The sequence below is a fragment of the Rhinolophus sinicus genome, linkage group LG12, assembly GCF_036562045.2.
Source record: "Rhinolophus sinicus isolate RSC01 linkage group LG12, ASM3656204v1, whole genome shotgun sequence".
Lineage (NCBI taxonomy): Eukaryota > Metazoa > Chordata > Mammalia > Chiroptera > Rhinolophidae > Rhinolophus > Rhinolophus sinicus.
In genome coordinates, this window is record NC_133761.1 from 17,284,644 (window position 1) to 17,298,820 (window position 14,177).

General features: G+C 37.5%; 1 protein-coding gene across 1 annotated transcript; it reads right to left on the reverse strand.

Moving 5' to 3' along the window:
* Positions 1-1,482: 1,482 nt before the first annotated feature.
* Positions 1,483-7,199, reverse strand: UTP23 (UTP23 small subunit processome component). Its single transcript, XM_019747374.2, has 3 exons — positions 6,910-7,199; positions 3,175-3,349; positions 1,483-2,041 (listed from the first exon to the last, which is right to left on the reverse strand). The coding sequence occupies exons 1-3, from the start codon at positions 7,095-7,097 to the stop codon at positions 1,658-1,660; spliced, it is 747 nt and encodes a 248-aa protein (XP_019602933.1). The 5' UTR covers positions 7,098-7,199; the 3' UTR covers positions 1,483-1,657.
* Positions 7,200-14,177: the final 6,978 nt, after the last annotated feature.

The window sequence follows — 14,177 nt, forward strand, 5'->3', positions numbered from 1 at the left end:
CAAACACTAACTTGGCTTGCCAGATAATACAGCTGGTGTTAGTGTTATTTCCAGTGTAATTAAAGCTACAATTCCACTTTCCCCATAAAAGCATTACTGAATTCAACTGAGAATGACATTTCTGTAGGGATAAATTTGAATTGCCTCAAAACTTAAAAACGTCATTCATTTCAGCCATTAGTAAGGATTTATTCATGATGTACTTCATATCTGATATTTCAATAGTATAGACTAAGAACTACTGCTTGAAGGGAGCTACTACTCAGATTCTGATTTTCCATCAACCTTGTGTTTCAATCTTTCAGCACAAAAACATGGTAATTTTGGCCTGATGATTAAAACAATTGAGGTGGGGGCAAAAAAAGACAAGTTTGACTACTCAATTCCTAATTGAATTGACATTTTGACACAATTAAAGTAACATATTCATAGCCAAACTTCACTTATTTTTGGAATATTTCTATTGAAATGAACATCTACATTTGAAAGAAAATCCTCCTTATTGAAATAGAAATCAAAAAAGCAAATAGGTTGGTTTTTTCCCCCCTCTAGGACCTTATAAACAATAAGTTGTCCAGGGAAACTGAGTGAAATGATTTTCAACCAAGAATTTTTTATCCTGCTAGATTGTCAGTGCAACAAATATGAGGGTAGACACACTGGTTGAGCCTCAAAAAAATGTACTTCCTACATACTTTGCTCCCCTACAGCAAAAGAGAAAACCAAGGAGTAAAATGAAGAATCTAGGAAACAGAAATGAAAAAGTAGATCTTTTGGATAAGGGCAACAAGTGCCCGAGTGACAGCTGAGCAACATGCTCAGCAGAAAACCTTTCAACATTAGAGGATGGAAGGTTCCAGAAGAAGTATCTCCAGGGGTAAGAAATGACCAGATATTATCATGTGGAAAATTGTATTTTGAGGTCCTTACGGAGTTATTGGGATATGTGGCAAGGTCAAGTCAGATGCTAAAAGAAAATGAGACCATTATTAACCTCCAGAATAACAAAAAGAAAGTAGTACAAGAAAGAAACTCAATCATAGCATGCTACTTGTTTCAGTGGTTTATAAAGTTTAGTCACAATAATGAAAATACTGAATTTAGGGTGCATAAAAATTAAAATATTAATATATTGGAAAATGGGGGAGTAATATAAGCAAGCAAACTTCCATTCTTTCTAGTAGAAAGTCAGTAAGTAATGGATGGATCAAAAGTGGATGGATCAAATAATATTCATATTATTTGGAGATATAAATTCTATAACCACTACATGAGTTGAAAGAGGAAATTTTCTCTGTAAATGTGAAAGAGGGACTACTTTTTTTGTCACAAGCTTTTTGACATTTGACTTTTGAAACTATTTGCATATAATGTTGGGGGTAAGAGCTGGCAGTGAGACAGAAAGAGATAATAGTTTTACATCAAAGAACAAACTCCAAAATCAATGAGTAAGAAAAGTGAACACCGTCACACCTAAACATATTCACTGTTTTGTTTTTGTTTTTTTATTTACAAATAATTTTAGGCAAAATCTTATAGGTTAATATTCAGTACAAAAATAAATTTAGTTTTTTATCTGAAGCATTTCCACAGTTTTCAAAAGAAATTTACTTTTCACATTTGAATGTCTTTCAAAGTATCCAAAGGATTTATCTTCTTATCCTTCTGTATTCTGCTTTTCAGAAATGACTTTTGAGGTTGATCTGTTCCGGATTCTTTTTCTTTTTCTTTTCTTTTCAGAGGCAGATGGTTTTGTATCCTGTGTTTTTTTCTTTTTCTTTAAACAGCTAAGAGGATTGGGGCCACTTACTTTTCTGCGCTTCTTTCTTCTTCTCTGTTCAGAGTTTTTCACTAAACCCTGTTCCTCTTTGAGTTGCTTGATACTTTGCTTCTCATGAACTGAGACAAGCTGACCTGACTCTACTGCTTTAACAAAGGCAACTGTTTTGGGAGAAGGTTTGTCCAAGACTATAGTGTTCTGAATAATAAACATAAGAGGAACTCCAGGCTTTTTCTTTACTTTCATAGACAAATTCTGATCCTATTAAAAAGAAAAAGAGAATTATTTAGTTCAAGTACGTCAATTAAATAAGATGTCTTAGATAGGTTTCTAGCGTGTTTCCTTGAAAACAAGACCGGGTCTTATATTAGGTTGTGCTCCAAAAGACACAATAGGGCTTATGTTCAGGGGATGTCATCTTGAAAAATCACGTTAGGGCTTATTTTCCAGTTAGGTCTTATTTTCGGGAAAAGATGATAAGAACTTCAAAAGGGTTACATTAAAAATAAGAGCTCATAGGTTGTATTTTTCAAATCAGTATGTTTCACTAGTGGGAGTACAGCATATTTTATGAAAAAGAAAGGAAAGAAACAAAAACTGAGCACAAATAGTTAAGTGGCAACAGTGTGAACTGAATTCCCCCCCCCCAAAAAAAAAAGTTAAGTTCTTATTTATTGTCATGGCAACAGTATGAACAGTATGATTTATCAATATTCTAAGACCATGAATTACAAACTAATGCAAAGGTAAAGATGTTAGGTGGTTTCCCTTGCTTCGGCTCTAAGATGTACTCCAGAAAGGGTCAAGAATGCATACAGAGGTTGAATAGAAACAAAGCAGGAATTAGTTGACTCAGACTATAGATCCAGCCTTGCCTCTACGTAATTTTATAGTCCTGAAAACATATTGAAGCAATCTGTATCAATGTGAACTTCTTCACTAATGTCAGCCCTGAGTCTCTCTTCCATTGCCTCCCAGTCTTTTTAAAAGCCTGAAACAGTTTCGTATTGGTGGTACAGTCTCAAATGTGAAACATGACTTTTTGAGAAATACGGAAACATGAAAACACATTTACGAACATAGAATGTAAAATCTTTGCTCTACTTGTCTTTCCTTCAAGAACCAAAACATGTAGTCATATCTCTATGTCAATAATTTCTTATTTTAAAAAAAGGAAACTTCACTAATTAAGAAAATCAATACGCTCAAGGTTCTCAAATTCTCTAATGACAATTGCTTTTACTGATTGCAAATTAACTTAAAAGCTGGTATTTTAAAAAGTTGAAACACTTTAACAAACCACTTCCATTAATTATTTTCTTATTATAAATAGCTCCATATGAAGTATAACTAGAAATGATTAAAATTGACTCTGGTTTTAAAAGGAGTATCACCTGTGATGCCACAAAATAATGATGAGGATTTCCATCTTCCACCATAGAAAGCAGACATTCTGATCCATTCACTGCATTCTTGAAATGGGAGCAATTTCGAACCTGGCATTTTTGTGCAATCAGTTTTGCCCCATATAAGTCCTTTCCCAATGTTTCTAACTCTTTTAACACACATCTGAAAAAGAAAATGTTATTAGTATTTAGTAGTTCACAACTACAACAGAAACATCGGTTGTTCAAGTATAGCAAGTATATAAAATAATACTCAAATTTTTTTTTTTACACTAAAACTATACCAATACGATCTGAAGTTGTCATACAGTAGCCACAAATCATATAGTAGCCATTTCACTCTTAAAAGACCTGGAAAATTTATACACCAAGTAGAAAAAACAATAACAATAGTTAAAATTTACTGAGCACTTATGTGCCAGGCAGCACGCTAACTGACATTTAAATATCTGTGCTTAATCTCAAGATTCCTACTAAGTTACACAACTTACTTTAAAATTATCCTAATCTCAGAGCACCTCATTCTGACATTTCAAGTAAAATGCCCAACTTCAAATTAGTAAGTGGTAGGGCTAAAATGTAAACCCAAGCAGTTGACAGTAGATGCCTTGCCCCAACCAAAGTGCTATGGGCTTCTACTTCAAGTACAAATTGGTACACCTTCAAAATATTTTCAGTTCAGAAAAGTGAAAATTCTCGTCACTTGGCTGTTGAAAAACAATCACAACTTCCTTTCACTCTGCATTTTCATGTTAATATAAGCCAATGTTTTTCCCAGTGTCATCCATAAAGGATTCATAACAGAATGACAGTGATAATAAACTGTATTATTTCTAGCTCTTTTCTCATCCTGAAATCTGCACCTCGTGTGGAAGACTCAAATATTAGCATTTTCATAAGCTTCCCAGGCATTTCTTCCATAACACTAAGAAGAAAAAAAAGAACTATTGAGTCAAAGATTTTTTGAAACCTAGCCAGTCTTTACCAGATTCACTTGATCACACCATTTGTTTTTGTTTTTTTAAGAGACTTTGCTTTCTACAGTCATCAGTTTTACCTCTATTTTGAGTTTCAGACCCAAATTGCCAGCTATTTAGTGAGTATTTCCCATGCATGTCCCGCCATTGGCTTTTTTTTTAAAGATTTTTTGGGGGAAGGGAAACAGGACTTTATTGGGGAACAGTGTGTACTTCCAGGCCTTTTTTCCAAGTCAAGTTGTTGTCCTTTCAATCTTAGATGTGGAGGGTGCCGTTCAGCTTCAAGTTGTTGTCCTTTCAGTCTTAGGTGCGTAGGGCACTGCTCACTATCCCTTGCGGGACTCGAGGAATTGAACTGGCAACCTGGTGGTTGAGAGCCCACTGGCCCACATGGGAATCAAACTGGCAGCCTTCGGAGTTAGGAGCACAGAGCTCTAACCGTCTCACCACTGGCTTTTCAAAATGTACCATGTCTAAAATCAAACTACTTTCCTGCCTCCCAACTTCTCCAGAGCTTGTTATCTCTTTGAACTTATTATCTTCCCAGACATCCGATAGAAATCTTATTTGACCTTTTATTCCTCACCCTTACCCCTATCCCAGCAGCTGTTAGTCCTAACTCAGCTGGTGGTATCTATCTCAGTGATGGCTCTTTGTAGATTCCTTAGGTTTCTGCCTTTCCTCTCCCAGGTTCAGGCTCCCATTATTTCTTGATTGGACAACCACCAAATGGGTTTGCTTGTCTTCACTCTATTGATTCTCCGACACACGCCCTCACATTGTTGCAGTTATTTTTTCTAAAAGATAGTTATCATGTCTGACAGCATTCCGCTGCTCTACTTCCTCAAATTACAGAAACTCCAAATTTCTTCAACCCTGAATATGAGTAAACCCTCTAGATCTAACTACTAGTGGCAGCAAATACATTCTATAGGAAAACAAGGGATCTGATTTCTTACAAACACAAATAGCAAATTTTAAATGAGGGGGAGAGAACTGTTATAGTTAAAAAAAGACTTAAGAGACATAGAACTCAAATGCAATTTATGTACCTTGTTTGAATTCTGGCTTTAAAAAGGCTTCTTTATCTCTTCATGATACACACCAAGAATTGACAGAACAATGTGTTTTAACATAAACCACCAAAGGGAGTGGGGAAGGATGAATGAAACATGGTTGTCCATGCCCATAATTGCAAAAGCTGGGTAACAGACATGATTATACTATTCTATTTTTGTGTATGTAAGAAATAGTCCAGAAGTTAAATTCTTTAGGGAAAAAATGCTGTAGAATATCATTTCCTGCAGTACTTCTCAACCTTTTTTATATCATAGCACTGTATTCAAAATGTTAATATTTCTGTGGCACACAGGGATAAATGCACAAGTTGCTTGTAGCCAGAAGAAACTCAAGGGTACAGACTAAGGAATTGTCTGGTAGCCCTGAAGGCTAAGAGGACCAAACATGTTGGGGTACCTCTAACCCATTTGAGGCACTGCCTGAGAATGAGAAGTCCAGAATATGGAAAGCTGTTCATAGAGTAGTGTTTTATGAGAAAAGCAGGCCATTAACATCGTATGCACAGCAAGAGCGCATTCTTGTGTTTTTGGTGTCTATACCTAGAAAGAACTTGCCATATTAACTGTGGTTACTCACTGGTGTTGGTATTATGGGTCATTTTAACTTTCTTTGTTCACTTTTTTTAAAGTAAACATTGTAAAATGAAAAAAAAGCCTAAGTTCCTTAATAATAGTTCGTCATGATCTAGCCTCAATTTACCTTCTTCCCAGCTTCATTTCCAACTATACTCTGTGCTCTAATCCCTTTCCCAGGCACTTCACAAATCCATTCCTTTGTTCAAACAATCCCCACAGCAAGGAATGTCATGTGTCACTTTTCTGTCACTCAAAATAGTCCTTCCCTTCAGAACGGTGACTGGGCTCAAAAGTTATCTCTTCTATGAAACCTTCATCATTCCAACCCCTCTCCCTCCCAGCCTGACAAGGTTCTATCCTAATGTTTCCACACTCATGAAATGGGGACACTAGACCTGGAGTCAAAACACACCAATTGGAGGATGACATGTACCTTCTTGGCCATGAGGGCTGGGAGTCTGTCCTGTTCACCAAGTTACGCTCAGTGGCTACAGGGGAGCTTGGCATATGGTTGGTAACTTAACAAAGACAACTGAATAAACAAATAACCTTGGGCAAAGTTCGTCATCTCAAATGCTGAATTATCTTTCTGGGAATGGAAGATGTTACTTCGCAGGGCAGTGGTGAAGCGTGGACATTTTTAATTTAAATTAGGAAGAGCTATGCAAGTAACAGCAACCACGTACAGGGGGTGAGTTTTAGAGGTCAATAAATGCTCTACATACACTATACCTCTTCGATGAGCAACCTTCGAAGTAGTTATGTTTTTATGGGTTTTTTTGTTTTTGTTTGTTGACAGATGAGAAATCCAAGGCTCCCAGAGGTCACATAACTTGTCCGCAGGACTGGGACCAAGTGGTCTTATTCGCCAGGCTAACGTAACGGCACGCGAATCTTTTCAGGGCACTGAATTTTTTGCCTACATTGTAGCTACAGCCCCGACCTCCACAGCGCCGCCACCACGGAAGCGTCCATTCCCCGTGGGCGGGGCGCCCCGCACCTCGTGGGCTCCCCGTGCCGGCCTGTGAGCCGCGGCCTCGTCTCTACCACAAGGGCCGGATCCCCCGCGCCACGGCCCTGGCCCGGCCCACCTGGTGGTGCACAGCTGTGTCTCCGCCATGAGGTAGCGGGGCAGCTGCTCACGCAGCTGGATGCGGCCCCGCAGCGCCGCCTGACAGAAGGTACCGTCCAGCAGGATCTGGTACGGCTCGCGGACCCCGAAATTGTTGCGGAAGAAGCCGAGATGCTTCTTGGCGTGTTTCTGCCTCGTGATCTTCATGCCTGGCTTGCCCGGACCGAGGCCACGGAACCACCCAGGAGCAGCAAACGCTTCGCGCACAGCCCACTACCCGCGATGGTGGCTTTTGCCGGAACTAAAACTCGCTTGGCCCCGGAAGCGAACGCCCCCATCGTACCCACCTGCTTGCTGGTTTACGTCACTCCCCACACGAGCGCGCGCGTCAGGCACGGTGCCCGCGCTTTAAGGGGCGTGCCCTTGGGGGCGGGGCTTACGCCTGGGCAGGGAAACCACTGGATGCGCGAGTTCCCGGGGGCGCACATGCGCAGTCATGGGTCAGATTCAAGAACATCTACACGCTGCGCTCTTAGCACGTTACCGGGAAGCCTCTCAAAGATTGGCAGTATAATGATAATATGTTACAGGTACTAATCTAAGTAATTTACCCTATAATGTTTATAATTCCCAAGTGAGGGAAGGCAAGGGATCAAAGTATATTGGCAACTATGATTGGGCGGGTTTGTACTGCTTGCTTCCCTATAAGTAGTTACATCGTAAGCACCTGTACTAAGGGCATGTGTTTCTTTAGTGTCAGAACTATCCCTGGAACCCAATTTGCCTGTCTGAAGTTCAAATGTTCTTGCTAGCCCCACTCCCCCCTCTCTAATAGGAATTACTCTTATTTGGGAGGCAAATGTCAGGACAAAGGGTCGCATCGTTTTGCAGCTCCTCCCCCTTAAGACCATCTCAAATCACTCTCACGGGGTATTTTGGGAGGAACTCAAGAGCTTCGTTTTCTAAGAATCAGAATCCGTAAACTAGAGTCCTAGTTCTGCCCATAAACCAATCCTTGAGCAAGTCCCGAAGAAAGCTGGGTTCAGTTTCCTCAAATAGGTTGGTAGGACCAGATTATTTTTAAAAACCCTTTTGTGTCTATAGTTTCTGAGGCAGTAAGACTACATACTTGGCTAGTAACAGGAAGGTACAAAGCTGACTGAAAGTTTAGAAATTACTTGGTCAACTTGATTAATGAAGAGAGTAAATCAGAAAGTTTTGAGTTCCCCAGTGGCTAATTGCCATGTATCCACTTCAATTCAAGGCAAAATCAAAGAATGGGGAGTATGGAATTTTGCATTTTCATCCTGGCCTGGAATCTGTCCCAGATCTAGTTTTGGCCAAAGATGGAGAGAAAGAACCAACACAGAAAAATGATTTACAAAGTGATTGAGATGTATTATTTGCACTGGGGATTTTATTTGAAGATACAGATTTATGGAATTGGAACTAAGATATTCTATAAATGTCCTGATTCCCAGGACAACATCACTTAGATGGCTGCTTTCATTTAACTGAAAATAAATTTAGGAATTGGAAGCCATGAAGAGTTATTGTAGGATTGGGTTCTTGGTTCTTGAATGTAATTACTCACTACTTTCCAATTTGAATCCTCTATCCCTGTGTGCCAACTCCCCATTCCGACTATACACCCACTACAGAAAGAGAAATTATACCACTCCAGCCTTGCAAAAACAGTTAAAACATTTACAAAAATAAGCTCACAGATTTATCTACCAGCTCCAGCCCGTTGGCCACATTTCACTACTAAGAAAAATGTGGTCCAGGACAAGGAATTTCAGTCGTATTCTTTTTTTTTTTTTTAACTTACTAAACTGCAGCATATTTTTTCAAGCTTTATGTATATAACAGTGCTAGTTGCAAACATGACCCTTATTTGCAAACATGAAGACAGTCTATCATGGTGAAGATCAAGTTTAAAACAGACTTTTCAATTACAGCACTGTTTTTTTCAAAACATGATCCCAGGAAAGGCAGGAAAAGCTCATAGTGTGCTTGTTTAAAATGCCCATTTCTGATTCAGAATGAATATTGAGGGAGAGGGATACTATTTAGAGAGATAGAGACATTTATTATGATTTCCACAAGTCACTATTATGTAGATTAGTGTTTATGAAAGACCATTTGCAATAAAGCATTATTGTTTATCCAATGGGGCATTTTCATTAAGTGGTCCATTGAACACTTTTTGGGCTGATGCCAAATGACCTAGTATGATTACAACTAAGGCAGAAGCCAAATATTGCCATTATTGGTTGAAGTATTTAAATATAAGTTTAAATATGAAATTTCACTTTGAAAATTATTATTATTAAAATTTTAATAGTCGTGGAAATTCTTTTTGACTTTATAGTGCGGGAACAATAATGTCTCAGCATTGTTAGCTGCTAGCTTTTTTTCTCAAATGGGCCATTTTCCATGCCAAATAAACATTTAGCTGAAGTAGGTAGGGAATTAATTTGTTTTTCTTTATTTTTTTCATACTTTTCATATTCTTTATTATGTCTGGATCAAATATAATTTATAATGTGATGTTGTACATGATTTAGTTTTTTTCTTCATGAAACTTTGATGAAGTCAAGTTGACATGAAAATGATGTATTCTTGCAAGATGTGACTAATTCCCAAACAAGACTTTTTCATGAAAGATTCATAGCCTAAATGGAATTAAATAGGCAAACATTAAATACAATTCATAAAGTTTATTTTAATTTCATGAATTCCTGATAATACCAGATAATTCAGCAGTGATACCTATTGTGATATTATTCTGCCTAACATTCATATTTAAATATTTATAAACATTTGTTAATATCCATTAGCTCAAAAAGAATACAATGTTTTTCCTAACATTATCATCTTAATGTACTTTCAATAAATAATATCCATAAGTAAATAATTTAAAACAACTTAGGTAAATTGGTTTGCATTGAGGGCTTATTAAGTTCTTTAGTAAGATCCCTTAGGATAGATTGCATCCTGGACTTACTTACTGTGGATTTTCATATGTAGTGGAAGGTGTTGTGAAGGTTGGATCTGAAAACATTTTTATGTTTTTTCAAATTACAAAAATAACACATGTTCACTATAACAAGTGGAGCAATGGAACAACGCAAAGATAGTCATCCCCTCGTCCTTTGCCCAGATAATACATATTGACCTCCTACTGAGTATCCTGCAATTTTTCCAAATTCATTTACTTATATAGTTGACCCTTAAACAACTCAGGGAGTTAGGAGTACCAGCCCCCATACTGTTGAAAATCCATGTGTAAGTTTTGACTCTACAAAAATTTAACTACAGTCATCCCTCCATAGCCACAGGGGATTGGACCCCCGATACCAAAATCCGCAGACGCTCAAGTCCCTTATATAAAATGGTGTAGAACAATGTTGGCCCTCTACATCTGAGGACTCCCGAATGCAGATCATGTGCCCAGAAAAGAGAACCCTTTCCCAGACTTCTGTGAGGTTAAGTATAGTTATATGATGAAGTTCTAATATAGGCATTACAAGGGACTTCGGGAAGGGTGCTTAAAGGAAGCCGACTTAGCTTGGTAATGGGCACTTTTGTTTCGTTATACTTTCCACCTCCTTCCTTCCTCCTCCCTGGAATTTGAATGTGATGAACAGGACACTAGCAGCCCATTTTAGACCATGAGGTAGTCTTGAGAATGGAGACCATGTGGTAAGTTGGCAAAGTACTTAAGAGGAGTCTGGGTCACTTGTGACTGTGAAACTATCTTTCCAAATCTATCTACCTCTGGACTTGTTTTACATGAGTCAAAAAATAAACTTCTATTTTGGTTTAAAAAGTGTGATTATTTTTAAGTGTCTTTTAATTTTTTGAGACTTTATTATTTTTTGAGAGCAATATTAGGGTTACAACAAAATTGAGAGGCAGGTACAGAGATTCTCCATATACCCCTTGCCTCCATGCCCTCATTATCAACATCACTCACCAGAATGGTACTTTTTTTATTTTTTTAACCAAGGATAAACCTAAATTGACACATTAAGTTTCTTTCATATGCAGCCAAACCCAACCCTAGTTGATGGAGTAAGTTAAAACTATTTACCAGAATTAGAGATTTTTATACTGACAGATGTATTTGATGAAACTTTGATGTTGGTTAGTGTTTGTCAATACAATTGCCCTTTCTTTGAACAGGTCCAAAATCCTAGTTTATAAGTTTTCTGTAAAAGGTAGAATACATTTTCAAAGTAAAATCAACTAAATCCTTTTTATATACTCTAGAAGCTATCTTGACATTTGTTTCTTTTGAAAGTATAAACACTTTGACTTGAACTGGGTATGTCAGTGGGATGTATCTCCTGTTGAGAAAATTCAGTTAAACATGAAGAACCCCAGCTGCTTGGGCAAAACACATCAAGGAAATGTTAGTGTCGCCCAGTTGTCAATTAAAGAAAGCAAGCTAGATTTTCTGTCTGTTGGTGCAGCTGGTACCAGCGAGCTCGTCCTGCAGGGTAAATGACAAAGGAGAAATTGTCTCAGAAAAAAGTTTCAAAGGATTTCTGTTTGTCAAGTATATTTCCAAACCAGACAGTAATCAGGAAGGTGCCCACCATTGGTTATTAGATGACTGTTGTCAGATGGCTGTAAAGTTAGACTAGCAAATTTTCTTGCTAAAATAGTTTATTTGAATGAAATCGTACAGAGAACAAATACTGCCATGTGAAGTGAGTAGAAAGGGATCCAGTATTTCACTATAACAGATCTGAATATTGTTCTCCGTTGAGATTTTACTACAAAGTGTTTAACAATATCAATTAAAGTGGTAAGAACGAAAACTGGGAGAAAGGAGCAAAAAGTTAAGTGGCAGCAACAAGCAAAATGTTGCACTGTGATGCATGACTGCCATTTGAAATTTAATTAAATAGTAACTGAAACTGGTGGAGACGGTCTTACTGTATGGGGGCTTTTCATTTTAACCTATCAAAGCATTTTAGAAGATTAATGAATCGTTAAAAAATTACTGTAGGTAAGCAAATATTATTACTGTTACTTAAAGGGGTTTAAAGATCAAAGATTATGTCAGATGATGGCATTAGAAGGATTTTCTAAAAACACTATTTATTTATACTGAACAAAATGTTGAAGACAACCCTTTCACTCACGGCTTAATATATATTTTTAAGCAGCAGGAGGGCTTCAGGGCAGAAACTGAACTCCTGGTTACAAGAAATTAAACAGGCTTTCAATAATCCAGTAGAATATTATTTCAAAGTCTCGTATTTATAATTGAATTACACCAATATGAGGTATTAATTACATGGTATTATACAAAATAAAAGTCATTGGTGGAATCTGCGCAAATGTTTTCAGTGCAAGATCACTTTGTTTTAATATTAGTTGTAAGTCATAAATCAAAATACTGGGATGAGGAGGTCAAATGTCATTTTTAAAATTATTATTATTATTATTATAGCAAACATATAGAAAATATCCACATGCTGAGTCGTACGTATAAATGAGTATTATGTTCTTTTTATTGGCTCTTTCTTCACCCTCCTTACTGTTCCTTTCATAATACTGAACAAATCACTTAACTCACATAGTCTCATTCCACATAAGTACACAGAAGGAGGCATATGACTTAAACTGATCTCAATCAGACTAAAGAGAAGAAAGACTCTCTTTTCCATGGTTGGGGGAGAGATTTTCTTTTGCTTACAATCAACATAAGAAAAGAAGTGCATTGTGTCCAGTGCTACTGGCAGACATTTTGCGATTATAGCGGTTGGTAGTCAGTCTGTGGACAAAACCAAAACATGGCAGAAAACAGTCAAGAGAATCATAAAGATATGGAACTGGAGTCTTTATGCTGCTTCATTTGGAGTATGTTCCTCTCTAGACATTTAGTTAGGTGATGAAGTACATTCCTCTCGTTTAAAATAATTTACATTGGGTTTATTTTCTCCTGTTTTGGGTTACTTGTAGCCCCAAGCATATTAACTGATGGAATATTAGATCTAGGTAAAGATCTAATATTCTAGGCAAACAAAATGTATTTTAAAAGGAAAAATGATAGTATTACCTATATAACAAATACCTTGCTTTAAAGAAATTGAAGATGTTCTGCATAGGCTCTTGTTTTGTCCTAGATAACATAGTGAAGAGGCTGGGATGCAGAAGTAACTGTCGCAATTAGCTGCTTTCCACTCTCTCCCAAAGGGGTCTTTTCCACTCTAGTTAAATATTAAGCCAAGTGTTTAGTGTTTTAAGCCAAATGATTTTCTTTGGCCAAATGAATATTTATGGACTTCTAAAGCATGTACTAATTGAATTCAGAACTTTAGTTTTACCCTATTTATACGTTGTTTCTTCCGGCTTTGCTTATGTCTAATTTTTGTGTTTTAGATCTGGCTCATTAATTATGATGGTAGAGTATTCTCTTGGGGAGAGGGAGATGGGACAGTTATTGTCTTTTCCTCCCATTTCCACAGAGTAGGGAGTTTCTGGTTCCCTTCTTGTGAGTGAGTAGTGTTGGAGGGTAGACTCCCTGCTTCTCTCTATACCTTATTACTGTAACTCCCTAAAGAAGGAGGGACTAATGTTTTAGAAGAGCTCAAAACCATCACATAACAATATCTCCTTCTCAAGGGAAAAAAAAAGATCTTTGTGCTCCTTTCCTAGAAAATAATCAACACATAAGAGCTGAGAACATACAAAATCTGAAAATTAAATTCGTGAACTTGTTGCAATGATGTTGCTAACCTTTTTCGATATCAGAGGGATTATTCATTATGAATTTGTACCAACTGGACAAAACAGTTAACTAAGTTTACTATTTGGAAGTGCTGAAAACGCTGTGTGAAAAAGTTAGACCACCTGAACTTTTTGCCAACAATTCCTGGTTCTTGCATCACAACAGTGAACCAGCTCACAGGGCACTGTCCATGAGGGAGTTTTTAGCCAGTAAACAACTGTATTGGAACACCCTCCCTACCCACCTGATCTGGCCCCCTAATGACTTCTTTCTTTACCCGAAGATAAAGGAAATATTGAAAGGAAGACATTTTGATGACATTTGGGACATCAAGGGTAATACGACCATAGCTCTGATGGCCATTCCAGAAAAAGAGTTCCAAAATTGCTTTGAAGGGTGGACTAGACACTGGCATCAGTGCATAGCTTCCCAAGGGGAGTACTTTGAAGGTGACTGTAGTCATATTCAGCAGTGAGGTATGCAGCACTTTCACTTGGATGAGTTTGCGAGCTTAAATGTCCAACCTTGTACACCCC

Bases quoted from the DNA above. Each gene is read 5' to 3' on its own strand.
- UTP23 (XM_019747374.2), bottom strand. From the start codon at position 7,097: ATGAAGATCACGAGGCAGAAACACGCCAAGAAGCATCTCGGCTTCTTC. The intron at 3,350-6,909 runs GTGGGCCGGGCC...TTTCTTTTTCAG, and splicing joins ACACAGCTGTGCACCACCAG to ATGTGTGTTAAAAGAGTTAG. The intron at 2,042-3,174 runs GTGATACTCCTT...TCTTTTTAATAG, and splicing joins ATTATTTTGTGGCATCACAG to GATCAGAATTTGTCTATGAA.